Source organism: Rhamphochromis longiceps, linkage group LG17, assembly GCF_057381845.1.
Source record: "Rhamphochromis longiceps isolate RC_006_pf linkage group LG17, R_longiceps_female_GT1.1, whole genome shotgun sequence".
NCBI classification, from domain to species: Eukaryota; Metazoa; Chordata; class Actinopteri; order Cichliformes; family Cichlidae; genus Rhamphochromis; species Rhamphochromis longiceps.
In genome coordinates this window covers 43109901-43121975 of record NC_140573.1, presented here as the reverse complement: position 1 = coordinate 43121975, position 12075 = coordinate 43109901, and the positions used below count along the sequence as shown (strand labels likewise).

Genomic DNA, 12075 nt, shown 5'->3' with positions numbered 1-12075 from the left:
CTGTGTCACTTGGACAGACTGAACCTGACCCTGCAGGGTAAGTTAAAAATGCTGCCTGACCTGGTGCAAAGTGTGTTTGCATTTGTCAACAAACTGAAGCTGTTCAAGACATATTCAAAAGGGAGTTATAGCATTTTCCCACTGCTAAAAGCCAGCGGGCAAGTCGCCAGCGCTGCCCTGAGTAAGCAAAGAGCCAGATATGCAACGCTGATTGAAAACTTGCACGAAAGCTTCGTGACCCGGTTCCATGATCTACAATTGAAAAGGCCACAGATTACGTTCCTCGTCGACCGATTTAATGCAGAGACCGGCTGTTTGAAAGTCCCGCTAGTCACAGATGAAGCTGCGGCTGAGTTGGAGATGATCGATCTTTGTGAAAAGGACCAATTGAAACCTGCTTTAAGGGAAGGGACCATTGAGTTCTGGAAAAGTGTGCCAATGGAAAAATACCCCAATGTCAAATGGGCCGCGCTTAAGATACTGTCAATGTTTGGGTCAACATACGTCTGCGAGTCTGTGAAATCAAAGCATCGATCTGTTCTGACTGACACTCGAATTGCTTCGAGTGGCAACAACGGAATACAAGCCAGATTTGAAGAGGATTGTTCAAGGCAAGGAATGCCAGAAGTCCCACTAAACAACATGCATTGTAGAAGTAAATGCTATTGTAGATTATTATATTTTTGTTTGTGGACTTGGTTAAACTGAGAGTTTGTGTGTGTGAGACAGTGCACACAATGTTCATTGTTGAAAATGACTGGCCTGTGGTTTTAGTACTGTAGGAGTCCATTTCTGTCATTATCATGTTGGTGTGTGACATTTACAATAAATCTGGCTGAGCAGAGGGGTGTGTGTGTGTGTGTGTGTGTGTGTGTGTGTGTGTGTGTGTGTGTGAGAGAGAGAGGGAGGATGGGTGATGTTCATGTGTGCCCATGTGTATGATGTGGCTCTTTGCGGTAACACAGTAAAAGAAAAAAAAGTGGCTCTTGGTCTCTGACTGGTTGGCCACCCCTGAATTAGAGGATAAAGTCCAACACTTGCTGAAGAACCAGCAGGGCCTCGACAGCGACACGTTCAAATCGAACGCGGTCACGTATGGCTGAGCCAGGCAGATTGTGGTCAGGTTACAAAGATCAGGAAGAAGAGGAAAGAACTATTACTACAGCTGAGAGTGGCCAGAGACAGAGGTGATATTGCCGTCCTGAAACATGATAAATTTATTGTTAAACCGAGGTCCCGGAATGCTGGATTTAACACTTACACTTTCAGTAATATTGCCATTTAACGGCTAGAAATCAGAATCAGAATGCTGATTCTGATTTCTAGCCGTTATGGTTGATCAGTTTATTCCCGGATTCTCCGCAAAATATTTTTCAGTAGCTCATGGTAGTATTTGTAGCCTTAAATATAAGTTTCAGGAAATTCAGTCATTGCTGTCAACAAACTCATTTCTGAGACACATTTAGGTGCTGCCTTTGAGAATAATGAATTTGAAATGAATGGTTATAAGTTGTATAGGAAAGACTTAAACAGATTTGGAGGGGGTGTTGCCTTATATATATTAATGACAATGTGGCAAGCAAACTACGTATGAACTTAATGTTTGACGATCTGGAAATCGTGTGGGTTCAGTTACACCCGCTCCATGGCACGCTGTTATTGGTAGGTTGCTGCTACAGACGCCCTAGTAGCAATACGTTGTATGTAGAACGAATCTGTGAAATGTTGGAAAGATGGAAGACAAGGACATATTTTTATTTGGAGATTTTAATATTAATTGGTCATCTACTTCTTGTCCTTTAAGGAAAAAGAAGAGTTCATTAGCATCTACTGCTGTCTGTCTCAGATGGTAATCATTCCCACGCGGATGACGGTCAACAGAGGCAGGTCATAGGTCATCATCTTGTATTGATCATATATATACAAATGTTCCTGAACAATGCTTAAACATTGTCTCTGTTCCAGTTAGTTATAGTGACCATAATCTTGTAGGCTTGACCAAGAAAATGAAACCACTGAAAACTGCACGAGAGATTGTTTTTCGTAGATCATACATAAACTTTAACACAGACAAATATTTTAATAAGAAGAATTTATATTATCAACATGAGCTCAAGGAGGCCAATAAGGACAGAAAGAAGATGTGGAAAGTTTTAACCAATATAATGGGCAGAGTGATGCTCTGGTGGTGCCACACATCAGCACAGATGGAATGTTTATAAGTAAAGCTAAGGATATATTTCAAGATTTACTACAGCAATAAAATAACAAATTTAAAATGAGTAGAGGAGAACCCATCCTATCATGCTATCATGGATAATAAGCAATGCCAATTTAAGTTTGAGGCAGTGAATGTTGAGACGATGGAGCGTTTATTAATATCACTTCCTGATGATACATCTTCAGGTTCTGATAACATAGACAGTAAACTGCTCAAAGCTGCAGCCAAGTTTGTGTCCCTTCCTATACATCACATAGATGTTTGGCATGCAGCTTATTTCCATCGCAGTGGAATGAATCGGAAAGAATTCCAATTCCAAAAAATAAGAATGCTGTTTTTAATGGTGTCAGTAGCAGACCTGTTAGTCTAAGTAAAGTTCTGGGGAGAATTGTTTATGAACAAATCATGCTTGCCCAACGGAAACACGTGTGTGATCAGACATTATAGAAAAGCCTTAATACTTATTCTTGGCACCAGTAACCATGAGCCATGGTCACACTGCGTATCGCTCTCAAGGTTTGAAAGGAAAGTACAGAGGCTGGTTCTACTGAGACAGTGATGTGCAGCTCACTGTAGCATAGCAACAGTAATGGGCTGCACATAGACATCCAGCAGTGTGTCCTCAATGGAGCATTCTGGCACATGCGTAATCTCTCAAATCTGTGCACGTCTGTTTCGCAGGTGTCTGGTATCGTGGGTAGAGCTGATGTGTTGGCCTGTCTGCTGTTTTTGCTGACATTCCTCTCCTATATTAGGTAAGATATTAGATTATTGTAAGACAACACCATCCTCAACCTCTCTATGCACATTTGCAACTGTAAATTAGATTGGCCTGCCTGAGAGACTGATGCAGATCGAGTGAATAGAATAAACTTGGAAAGCTCCTACAAACGGGTGGTTGTAATACTGAATTATTTTTAACAAGTGAGTGAAAATGTTAAACGGTTTTGTTACTCATGTTCAGTCGTGTAATGCATATGACTTTGTGAGGTTTATGATTACAGCTTGGTGTTTAAAAAGTGAACAGAATCTCAAAGCACATACGATTTTACAGAGTACTTTTACTGTTACCATAGTTAGATTTGTTACGGGATGGATGGAAAATTGTTCATAAAAACATCATGTTTAGTCTCATTTACATACAGGAAGTGTTACAGCCTATTAGTGTATAATTTATATGTTCAGTATATCAGCTGAACATATAAAAGCTTATGAACACGCAGGTCTGACAGTTCTTAATTACAGCCATAAAAAACATCTAAATTTAGCTAATGTAACAAGTGATTTCTGTCGTTGTGTTAGACGTGCTGCAACATGACTGCCACGTCACATTTAACGAACAGAAGCTGTCCTGAAGCTAGTGACTTTACAAAAGCCGAGCTGTTTTGTTCTCTCATACTTTTGTCTCGTCTCCTCTCTCAGGAGTGTGGGTGGGCGTGTCTCTGAGGACTCGCTGGCCTTCACGGTGTCGTCATCTTCGCTGTTCCTCAGTTTGCTGCTGGGCACCTGCGCCATGCTGGTGAAAGAGACAGGCATCACCGTGTTTGGAGTGTGCTTGCTCTACGACGCCCTGGTGCTTTGCCGCAAGCCTCTCATGTAGTAAGGACACAGGCTCTTCCTTTCTTCCTGTTTATTTTTTCCCCATCTTCTTTTATCTGGCCAACATGTTGCTGAACGTGGGCATCGTTTTTCAGCAAATTCTAACACCTGTGAGCTACCACTACAACCATAAAGAATTTGTTTGTTAGCAGACAAAATGAGCTTTTTCAGGCACCGTGCGCATAAAGAGTAGATCACTGAAAAGCTTCTGTTGGGTTTTACTTTCTCCAAGTAAAAAACACTTTTATATTGAAACAATAATGACAGCTTTCATAAAGAGGTCTAGTGTAAGTCTTGTGTAAAGGTCAAGGTTTGATTTAGACATCTTTACACCCAATCTGTTTTTTATGATCTGTGTTTTATCCGTCTTCACATTTCATTCTATATTTCTGAAAGACTTGCTTTGGACTTATAAAATTAAAAGAAACTAATAAAAAGTGTCAGACCTTCAGAGAGAAAGAGCTTTTTTAAACAGTGTTTGAAAATAATACGAGCAGTCTAATTTGTGCCTGTAACAGAGCGTGATGCCGCTGGATCTTCAGATGTTTTATTAGAGGTGTACACCTGATGTTATTAAACAGGAAGTGAACAAGCTTACTCTAGAAGTGTTAGGGGCTGACTGATTCAAAAAAGCTGGCAATAATTATCACAATATAAATGAATTAAACACAAATATATCAGAGTATGTTTTGTATTTGTGTAACTGGTGACTCCTCTATACATACATTGTGTTCTACTGTATTATGCTCTTGCTCATCCTTTCTCTGTGCTAGTGCTGTCCAAGGTACACGAGATTAAATCTACCAGATTAAAAGATCCAGCAGGCAGTTTGAGGGGATTTTTTTTTATCCATCAGTGAATTTAAAAGATAAGAATTAAACGAGAGCCAGATTAACCCCTTGACCCCACACACTCACTCTTTGTCAGGTTCCCAGTTGTGCACTTTGGCCGCTCTCCCCAGAGCCACACAACCATTTTTAGGCTTAGTTTTGACCTGGACCTTTCAAGCACTTTCTACAGCAATCCAAGAATATGTTTTAACCAACCTTTAACTGTTCCACAGTCTAAACTCGTTGTGGTGACAGAGCCTGGAATAGTCTTCCTCCTGATATTAGATCTGCACAAACGCTCAAACATTTCAAATCGTTAATAAAGAGACATTTTTGTGGTCTGGATTTTAACACACATTGACTTTAATAGCCTTAGTTGTTGTTGTTGTTTTAGTTGTTTTTATTGACATATTGTATTTATTTGTTTTTCTATATTTTACTGCATCATTGTTGTGCATTTTATTTATTTTAGTGGCATTTTACAGTGTTAAGCACTGTTTGGAAATGTGCTATAATAAACAAACTTGACCTAAATACTTGTAACTAGGGATGATTGTTTTAATAATAGAGTATCGATTATTCCTTTGATTAATTGAGTAGTTGGATAAGAAATACTTTTTTTTATTCATGGGAAATTATAAATATTCAAAAGACAAAAAACTTTTTCAAAATAAACTGCATACAACATCTGTCCAAAAAACTAAACCCTTTGATTGTATTTAAGTGTGCAACGAATGAGTTAGGGTTTATTCAAAGTTATGACAAATTCCTGCGTAAAAATGATCATCATACATAATGAAAACAATCTTATGAAAAATAACTACATTAGTCTTTTGAATATTTTATGTAAAGCCAATACAGTTATGCTGTATATTATATTATATATTGGCATTAGCATTACCTAAGTGCAAAGCTGGAGAAAAGAGTAAGTCATGCCACTGAATGGTTGCTAAAATTAAATCCAAATATGAGCTAGGTGAATGTCCCAAAACATCTGCTATTTTCTGCAGTTAATGCTTAATTATTTAAAGTTGCCATATTTTTGTAGCATGCACATGCTTGACACGAAGGAGGTTAGGGTTAGTTACAAAATACATATATAAAAAAAAATAAAAATTATTACAACAATTGTTGGGATATTTTATGCATTTTTTCATATTAATGTTGTTTTAGACAAATATGAAATAATTAAGATTATTAGTTAAGCATCTAAGGGCAGTTTCTTGAATGGAAAAAGAGACTGTTTTTACTAGAAGCAGGACTATCACTTTTTCTGATGTACTTTATTCTTCAGTTTTACATATTCATAGAAACAGTATATAATATCTCTACCATAAGAAGACTCCAGTAATTCAACCACATTATATAGCTTCTTAGAAGTGCAACTATACGTCAGTTCAGTTCAAACCAGTTTTATTTATACAGCGCCAAATCACAACAGCAGTCACCTTAAGGTGCTTTATGTTGTAAGGCAGACCCTACACTACACTACAATACACACAATAATACATCCCAACGTGATGACTCATGACATACTTACTAATTAATTAATTACCCTCTAAGGGGTACAATGAAGGAACAGGAGAGGAAATTCCATACAGAGTGAGGAATGTGAAAACTTTCAGCTCTGAGTGAAATGTAGGCTGAGTTGGATTCAGTGCAAAAATTAGACAGTGTTGGTGATTTTGAACTCGATCAAAATCAGTGTTTTACTTTCACCACATCTTCCCTGAGATATGCACACCTCCATCCCTTCGCTCCTTTCCTTTTTCCCCAGTTACAGAAAATTGGCATCCTGCTGTTAACAGCAGCAGAATTTTTTTTTCACATCGTGGGCTTGATATTAGAATTTTAATTTCTAATGTCACAATATACCATACCATACCATACCACCTTTATTTATAAAGCACTTTAACATAAAACCAGAGTTCACAAAGTGCTGTACATGCTAAAAGCAAATTAAAATGAGATAAGATAAAATAAATAACTAAAAAACTAAAATAAATTAAAACATGTCAAAACAAATTTAGTCAACCCCTCTAATCAATGCCAAAGGCTTCAGCGAATAAATATGTTTTAAGAAGACTTTTAAATTCAGAGAGAGAAGAGGCCTGCCTAACATGCAAGGGTAGATCATTCCACAACTTTGGAGCAACTACAGCAAAAGCACGATCACCTTTAGATTTATACTTAGTTTTTGGTACCTTAAGGAGCTGCTGATTGGCGGACCTAAGGGAACGGGGAGGTGTATATGGTTGTAGTAGCTCCGAGAGGTAGGGGGGGGGCCAGGCCATTAAGAGATTTAAAAGCAAATAAGAGAATTTTAAAAACAATCCTAAAATGTACAGGTAGCCAATGGAGTGAAATTAAAATTGGGGTAATGTGCTCAAACTTTTTTGTTCCAGTTAAAAGACGTGCTGCAGCATTTTGCACAACCTGCAGGCGCCTAATGGATGCATCACTAACCCCAAAATAAAGTGCGTTACAATAATCCAGCCTAGAAGTAACAAAGGCATGGATTACTGTCTCAAAATGCTGTTTCGATAAGATAGGCTTTATTTTGGCTAATTCCCTCAAATGAAAAAAGCTAGATCTTACAGCAGCTCATATAATATAATTAATTAATTCTAATCTGCCTAGTATTGGACAACTAGGACAATAGAACACAAATTGCAATGACTGATTCTTTTTTCTTTTAATTCCACTGTATAAAAATTGGATGTGATTCATGAGGTAAAATTAACACAAACGTCTGTGTACAGACAAGATACAGCAGATTGTGGTTGCTGAAAGTAACTGCTGCTACAGCTTCTCTGCTGCTGCTCACGTCATCCCTCAGATCAAAATGACAAAGTGCCTCATGGTTCTATGACATCTCTAATACTTAAATAAAAGTATTTCATTACAACAGGAACTTGTAAACAAAATTATTATAAAGATAAAACTATCCATTTTCAAGTCCCTCTATCACTGTTTTTTATAATATAAGTACTTGTAAGTATAAGCATATGAAAAATTTCAAGTGTGCTGTGGAAACAAGTTACATTATAATCAACTGAACCTTCTCAGCCGCATCTGCAGAGTGACTCCTATGGGCAGAAATCTGTGCCATCAGAAACTGTATTTGAATAAGTTAAATTTGAATTTGAATTGCTTGGATTGAATCTGAATTGTAACTTGAATAAATGCTTTTAAAAACTGAATATGAATTATCCTAATTTGAAATTCAATTTATTGGTTTGAAAATGATCATCACTAACTTTAAATTGAATTTTATATTTTGAAAATGAATTCAATTGTTTTGAAACTGTATTTTATCAATTAAAATTTATGTTCTCAAATAATTTCAGATTCACTTCTCACCATTCAGTTTCAGTTCTACAATTCAATTTCAGTTCCAAAATCCAGTTTTTTGGGACTTACATCCGGTTCAGGTTCAAGAGTAATCGAGCGCAGATTAATAGAGCTACGTTTTACTAACGGACCGAAAGTGTTACTGACGGGAATCTACAGCATCATGAGCTGAATTAAGACTTCAGAAGTCATTCGTCATGTCAAATGACCAGCGGATAAACTCTCAGGTTGGTAATAAATGTATTACACGTATAAGAACAAGCGTCATGTTAACAAATGATAGCCGTACAGTAACTTTTATGCTTATTGTAGCTGTTAGCTAAAAACGCTAATTTAGCGTAGTTTGCCCTGGATTCAGCTTTGACAAACAAATATGATCGACTGTTTCTAGTAGAATTCCAAAGTTGTCACCCTCTCAGAGCCCTGTATGCTTCCAAAGACCCCTACAGTAGGGAAACATGCAAAACGGTGTCCAAACCTTTGTGTTTTAGCTTTATTTATGTCTTACACAGCATCCCAAGTCTTTAGCTAGCTTAATAACTTTAGCTAAAGTGAATAGTTAGTCTAATTCGTTAGTGCAGCATTACTGGATCATCTCTGTTTGAAGTGATATGATATGTGACTATCACTGTGTTTAACTACCATAATAATTCTTAGGGTGCTGAGTGCATGCTTAATTAGATTTTTTTTTTTTTAAACATACTGCTCCATTACTATGTTTGACAGGCTGAAGTTGTCGATTTAGGAGGTGACCCGACCATCTTTTACAGGTGTTCTGTGCCAGAAATGGAGTGTCCACTGAAGACTGAAGATACTGAATCTCTACACCTTGCCATTGATCCCATTTGTGCCTTCATCTAGACAAGAGACATTAACTTAACCACTCTCACATGCTCTGTACCTACATCACCTTCCCTGACAGTCGTAGCTTGGCTCATCTGAGGGTGAAATTATAAGAATGTGTTATTTTTCAAAGTGCTCTCTAGGGTTCCTAAATAAAATATGGCATTGAGGTCATTTCTTTTGAATTAATCCCTGTTCTGAAATATAAGAAATATAAGATAATAAGATGGCGCCGGTGAGGTCGGCTGCCGTCACGACTGCTCCGACCACTTTTTCTTTGTCTTTGTTTTTTAAGTTAGTTTTCAGCGTTTCTAAATCGGCAAAATCATCACCATTGGGTACATTAGGTATAACAGTGACACTCTTGTTTCTATTGGTATACAATGTACTCACAATTCGAAGTTTTTAACTCCGGATCAGAGCTGGCCGAGTGAGATCTTGAGGGAGAACAAAGGGAAGCGGTGGCGGCCTAGAGGGAAGCGAGCCGGCGTCAGGAACAGGCTGAGAGCTCGTGCACACCGCACACCTCTGCCTAGCATCCTGCTCGCCAACGTCCAGTCACTGGAGAACAAGCTTGACGACCTCAGGGCCAGGGTAAAGTTCCAGAGAGACATTCGGGACTGCAATCTCCTCTGCTTCACCGAGACATGGCTGAACCCAGCGGTGCCGGACCACGCCATCCAGCCGGCCGAGTTCTTCTCGGTTCACCGCATGGACAGGACACGGGACTCGGGGAAGTCAAGGGGAGGCGGCGTGTGTTTAATGGTGAACAACAACTGGTGCAACAGTGCGAACGTTGTTCCTCTCACACGCTCCTGCACACCAAATCTGGAACTACTGTCCATCATCTGTTGTCCTTTTTATCTACCTCGGGAATTTACATCGGTCATTATAAGTGCCGTTTATATTCCACCACAAGCGGACACGGTCACCGCCTTATGCGAGCTGCATGAGGCACTCACACAGCACCAGACACAACACCGGGACGCTGCGCTTATTGTGACGGGGGACTTTAATAGCGCCAACCTCAAACGCGCAGCGCCGAACTTTTATCAACACATCACCTGCCCCACCAGAGGTGAAAGGACACTGGACCACTGCTACACTACGGTCAAGGACGGCTACAAGGCACAATCCCGCCCTCCGTTTGGCAAATCTGATCACGCCGCCATCTTCCTCATGCCAAAATACAAACAAAGGCTGAAACAGGAAGTTCCGATTCAGAGGAAGGTCGCGCGCTGGATGGATCAATCGGTGGCCGCGTTACAGGACGCACTCGATGACGCAGACTGGGGCATGTTCAGAAACAGCTCCGATGATGATGTCAACGTGTTTACGGAAGCGGTTGTGGGATTCATCAGGAAACTAGTGGATGATACCGTGGAGACAAAGACTATCACAACGTTTCCCAACCAGAAGCCGTGGGTGGATAAAACCATCCGCGACGCTCTGAGATCCCGCACCGCTGCCTACAACACGGGACTCACGACGGGGGACATGGACCCGTACAAAGCCGCGTCATATAACGTGCGGAGGGCGGTGAAAGAGGCGAAGCAGCGCTACGGGAGGAAACTAGAGTCACAACTCCAACAGAGTGACTCTAGGAGCCTGTGGCGGGGACTAAGGACAATAACGGACTATAAAGCACCAACAACCGGTATGACGAACGCGGCCGTGACTCTGGCAGACGAGCTGAACACTTTCTATGCTCGCTTCGAGGCTGCAGCTAAGGACTCCAACAATGCTAGTGCTAGCGGCGCTAACGGCTGCAGACAGGAAGATACTGCCAGCACCGGAAACGTGCTCGTCATCTCCGAGCATGAAGTAAGGAGAGCCTTCAAAAGAGTGAACACCAGGAAAGCAGCAGGACCAGATGGCATCCCAGGTCGTATCCTAAGAGACTGCGCATACCAGCTAGCTCCTGTGTTCACTGAGATATTCAACATCTCTTTATCTCAGTCGGTCATCCCCACATGCTTCAAAGAGTCCATCATTGTTCCTGTCCCGAAGAAACCCCACCCTGCTTCTCTCAATGACTATCGCCCTGTAGCCCTCACCTCAGTAGTGATGAAGTGCTTTGAACGCCTGGTCAGAGACTTCATCATTTCTTCACTACCAGACACACTGGACCCACTACAGTTCGCTTACCGTCCAAATCGTTCCACAGACGATGCCATCTCTCATCTCCTCCACACATCACTCACCCACTTGGACACTAGAAGGGGGAATTATGTTAAAATGCTCTTCATAGACTACAGCTCTGCATTTAACACCATAATTCCCTCCACACTCACCACCAAGCTGGAGCATCTGGGACTCAGCTCATCTATGTGTCAGTGGATCTCCAACTTCCTAACTGGCAGACCACAGGCAGTAAGGATGGGCGGACATGTCTCAGCCTCCACCACTCTCAGCACTGGAGCCCCCCAGGGGTGTGTTCTGAGCCCCCTGCTGTACTCTTTGTACACATATGACTGTGTGGCCACTACCAGCTCCACCACCATCATCAAGTTTGCTGACGACACCGTCGTGGTGGGCCTGATCTCTGATAACAACGAGACGGCCTACCTGAAGGAGATTAGGAATCTGGAGAACTGGTGCCAGAGGAACAACCTCCTTCTAAACGTCAGTAAGACAAAGGAGCTGATAGTGGACTTCAGCACTAAGCAGGAGAGGAACTACCAGACCCCTGTCATCAACGAGTGCCCAGTGGAGAGAGTGGACAGCTTCAAATACCTCGGAGTTCACATCACGCAGGACCTGTCATGGTCCTGTCACATCAACACCGTGGTGAAAAAGGCCCGACAGCGTCTCTACCACCTCAGACGCTTGAGAGACTTCCAACTGCCCTCCAAGGTGCTCAGGAACTTTTACTCGTGCACCATAGAGAGCATCCTGGCGGGAAACATCTTAACCTGGTTCGGGAACAGCACCATGCAGGACAGACGAGCTCTACAGAGGGTTGTGCGATCAGCTGAGCGCACCATCCGCTCCGAGCTCCCTGACCTGCACTCAATCTACAGCAGGCGGTGCCGGACCAAGGCCAGGAAGATCATGAAGGACCTCAGCCATCCCAACAACAGACTGTTCTCTCTGCTGAGGTCAGGAAAGCGATTCCGCTCCCTGAAGACCAACACAGAGAGACTGAGGAGGAGCTTCTTCCCGCAGGCGATACGGTCTCTCAATCACACCACCACACAATACTGACCCACACATATGGTTCTTACA

The 12075-nt window shown here is 41.3% G+C and overlaps 1 protein-coding gene across 3 annotated transcripts in view; it reads left to right on the top strand.

The window, feature by feature from the left end:
- The window catches only part of tmtc1 (transmembrane O-mannosyltransferase targeting cadherins 1), a 95843-nt gene that overhangs the window by 27712 nt on the left and 56056 nt on the right, over positions 1-12075 (top strand). For all 3 annotated transcript variants that reach the window (XM_085387398.1, XM_085387396.1, XM_085387397.1), the window contains exons 3-4: positions 2903-2976; positions 3644-3820. In XM_085387398.1, the coding sequence (XP_085243524.1) occupies positions 2903-2976; positions 3644-3820 (251 nt within the window). The remainder of the gene's footprint in view (positions 1-2902; positions 2977-3643; positions 3821-12075) is intronic.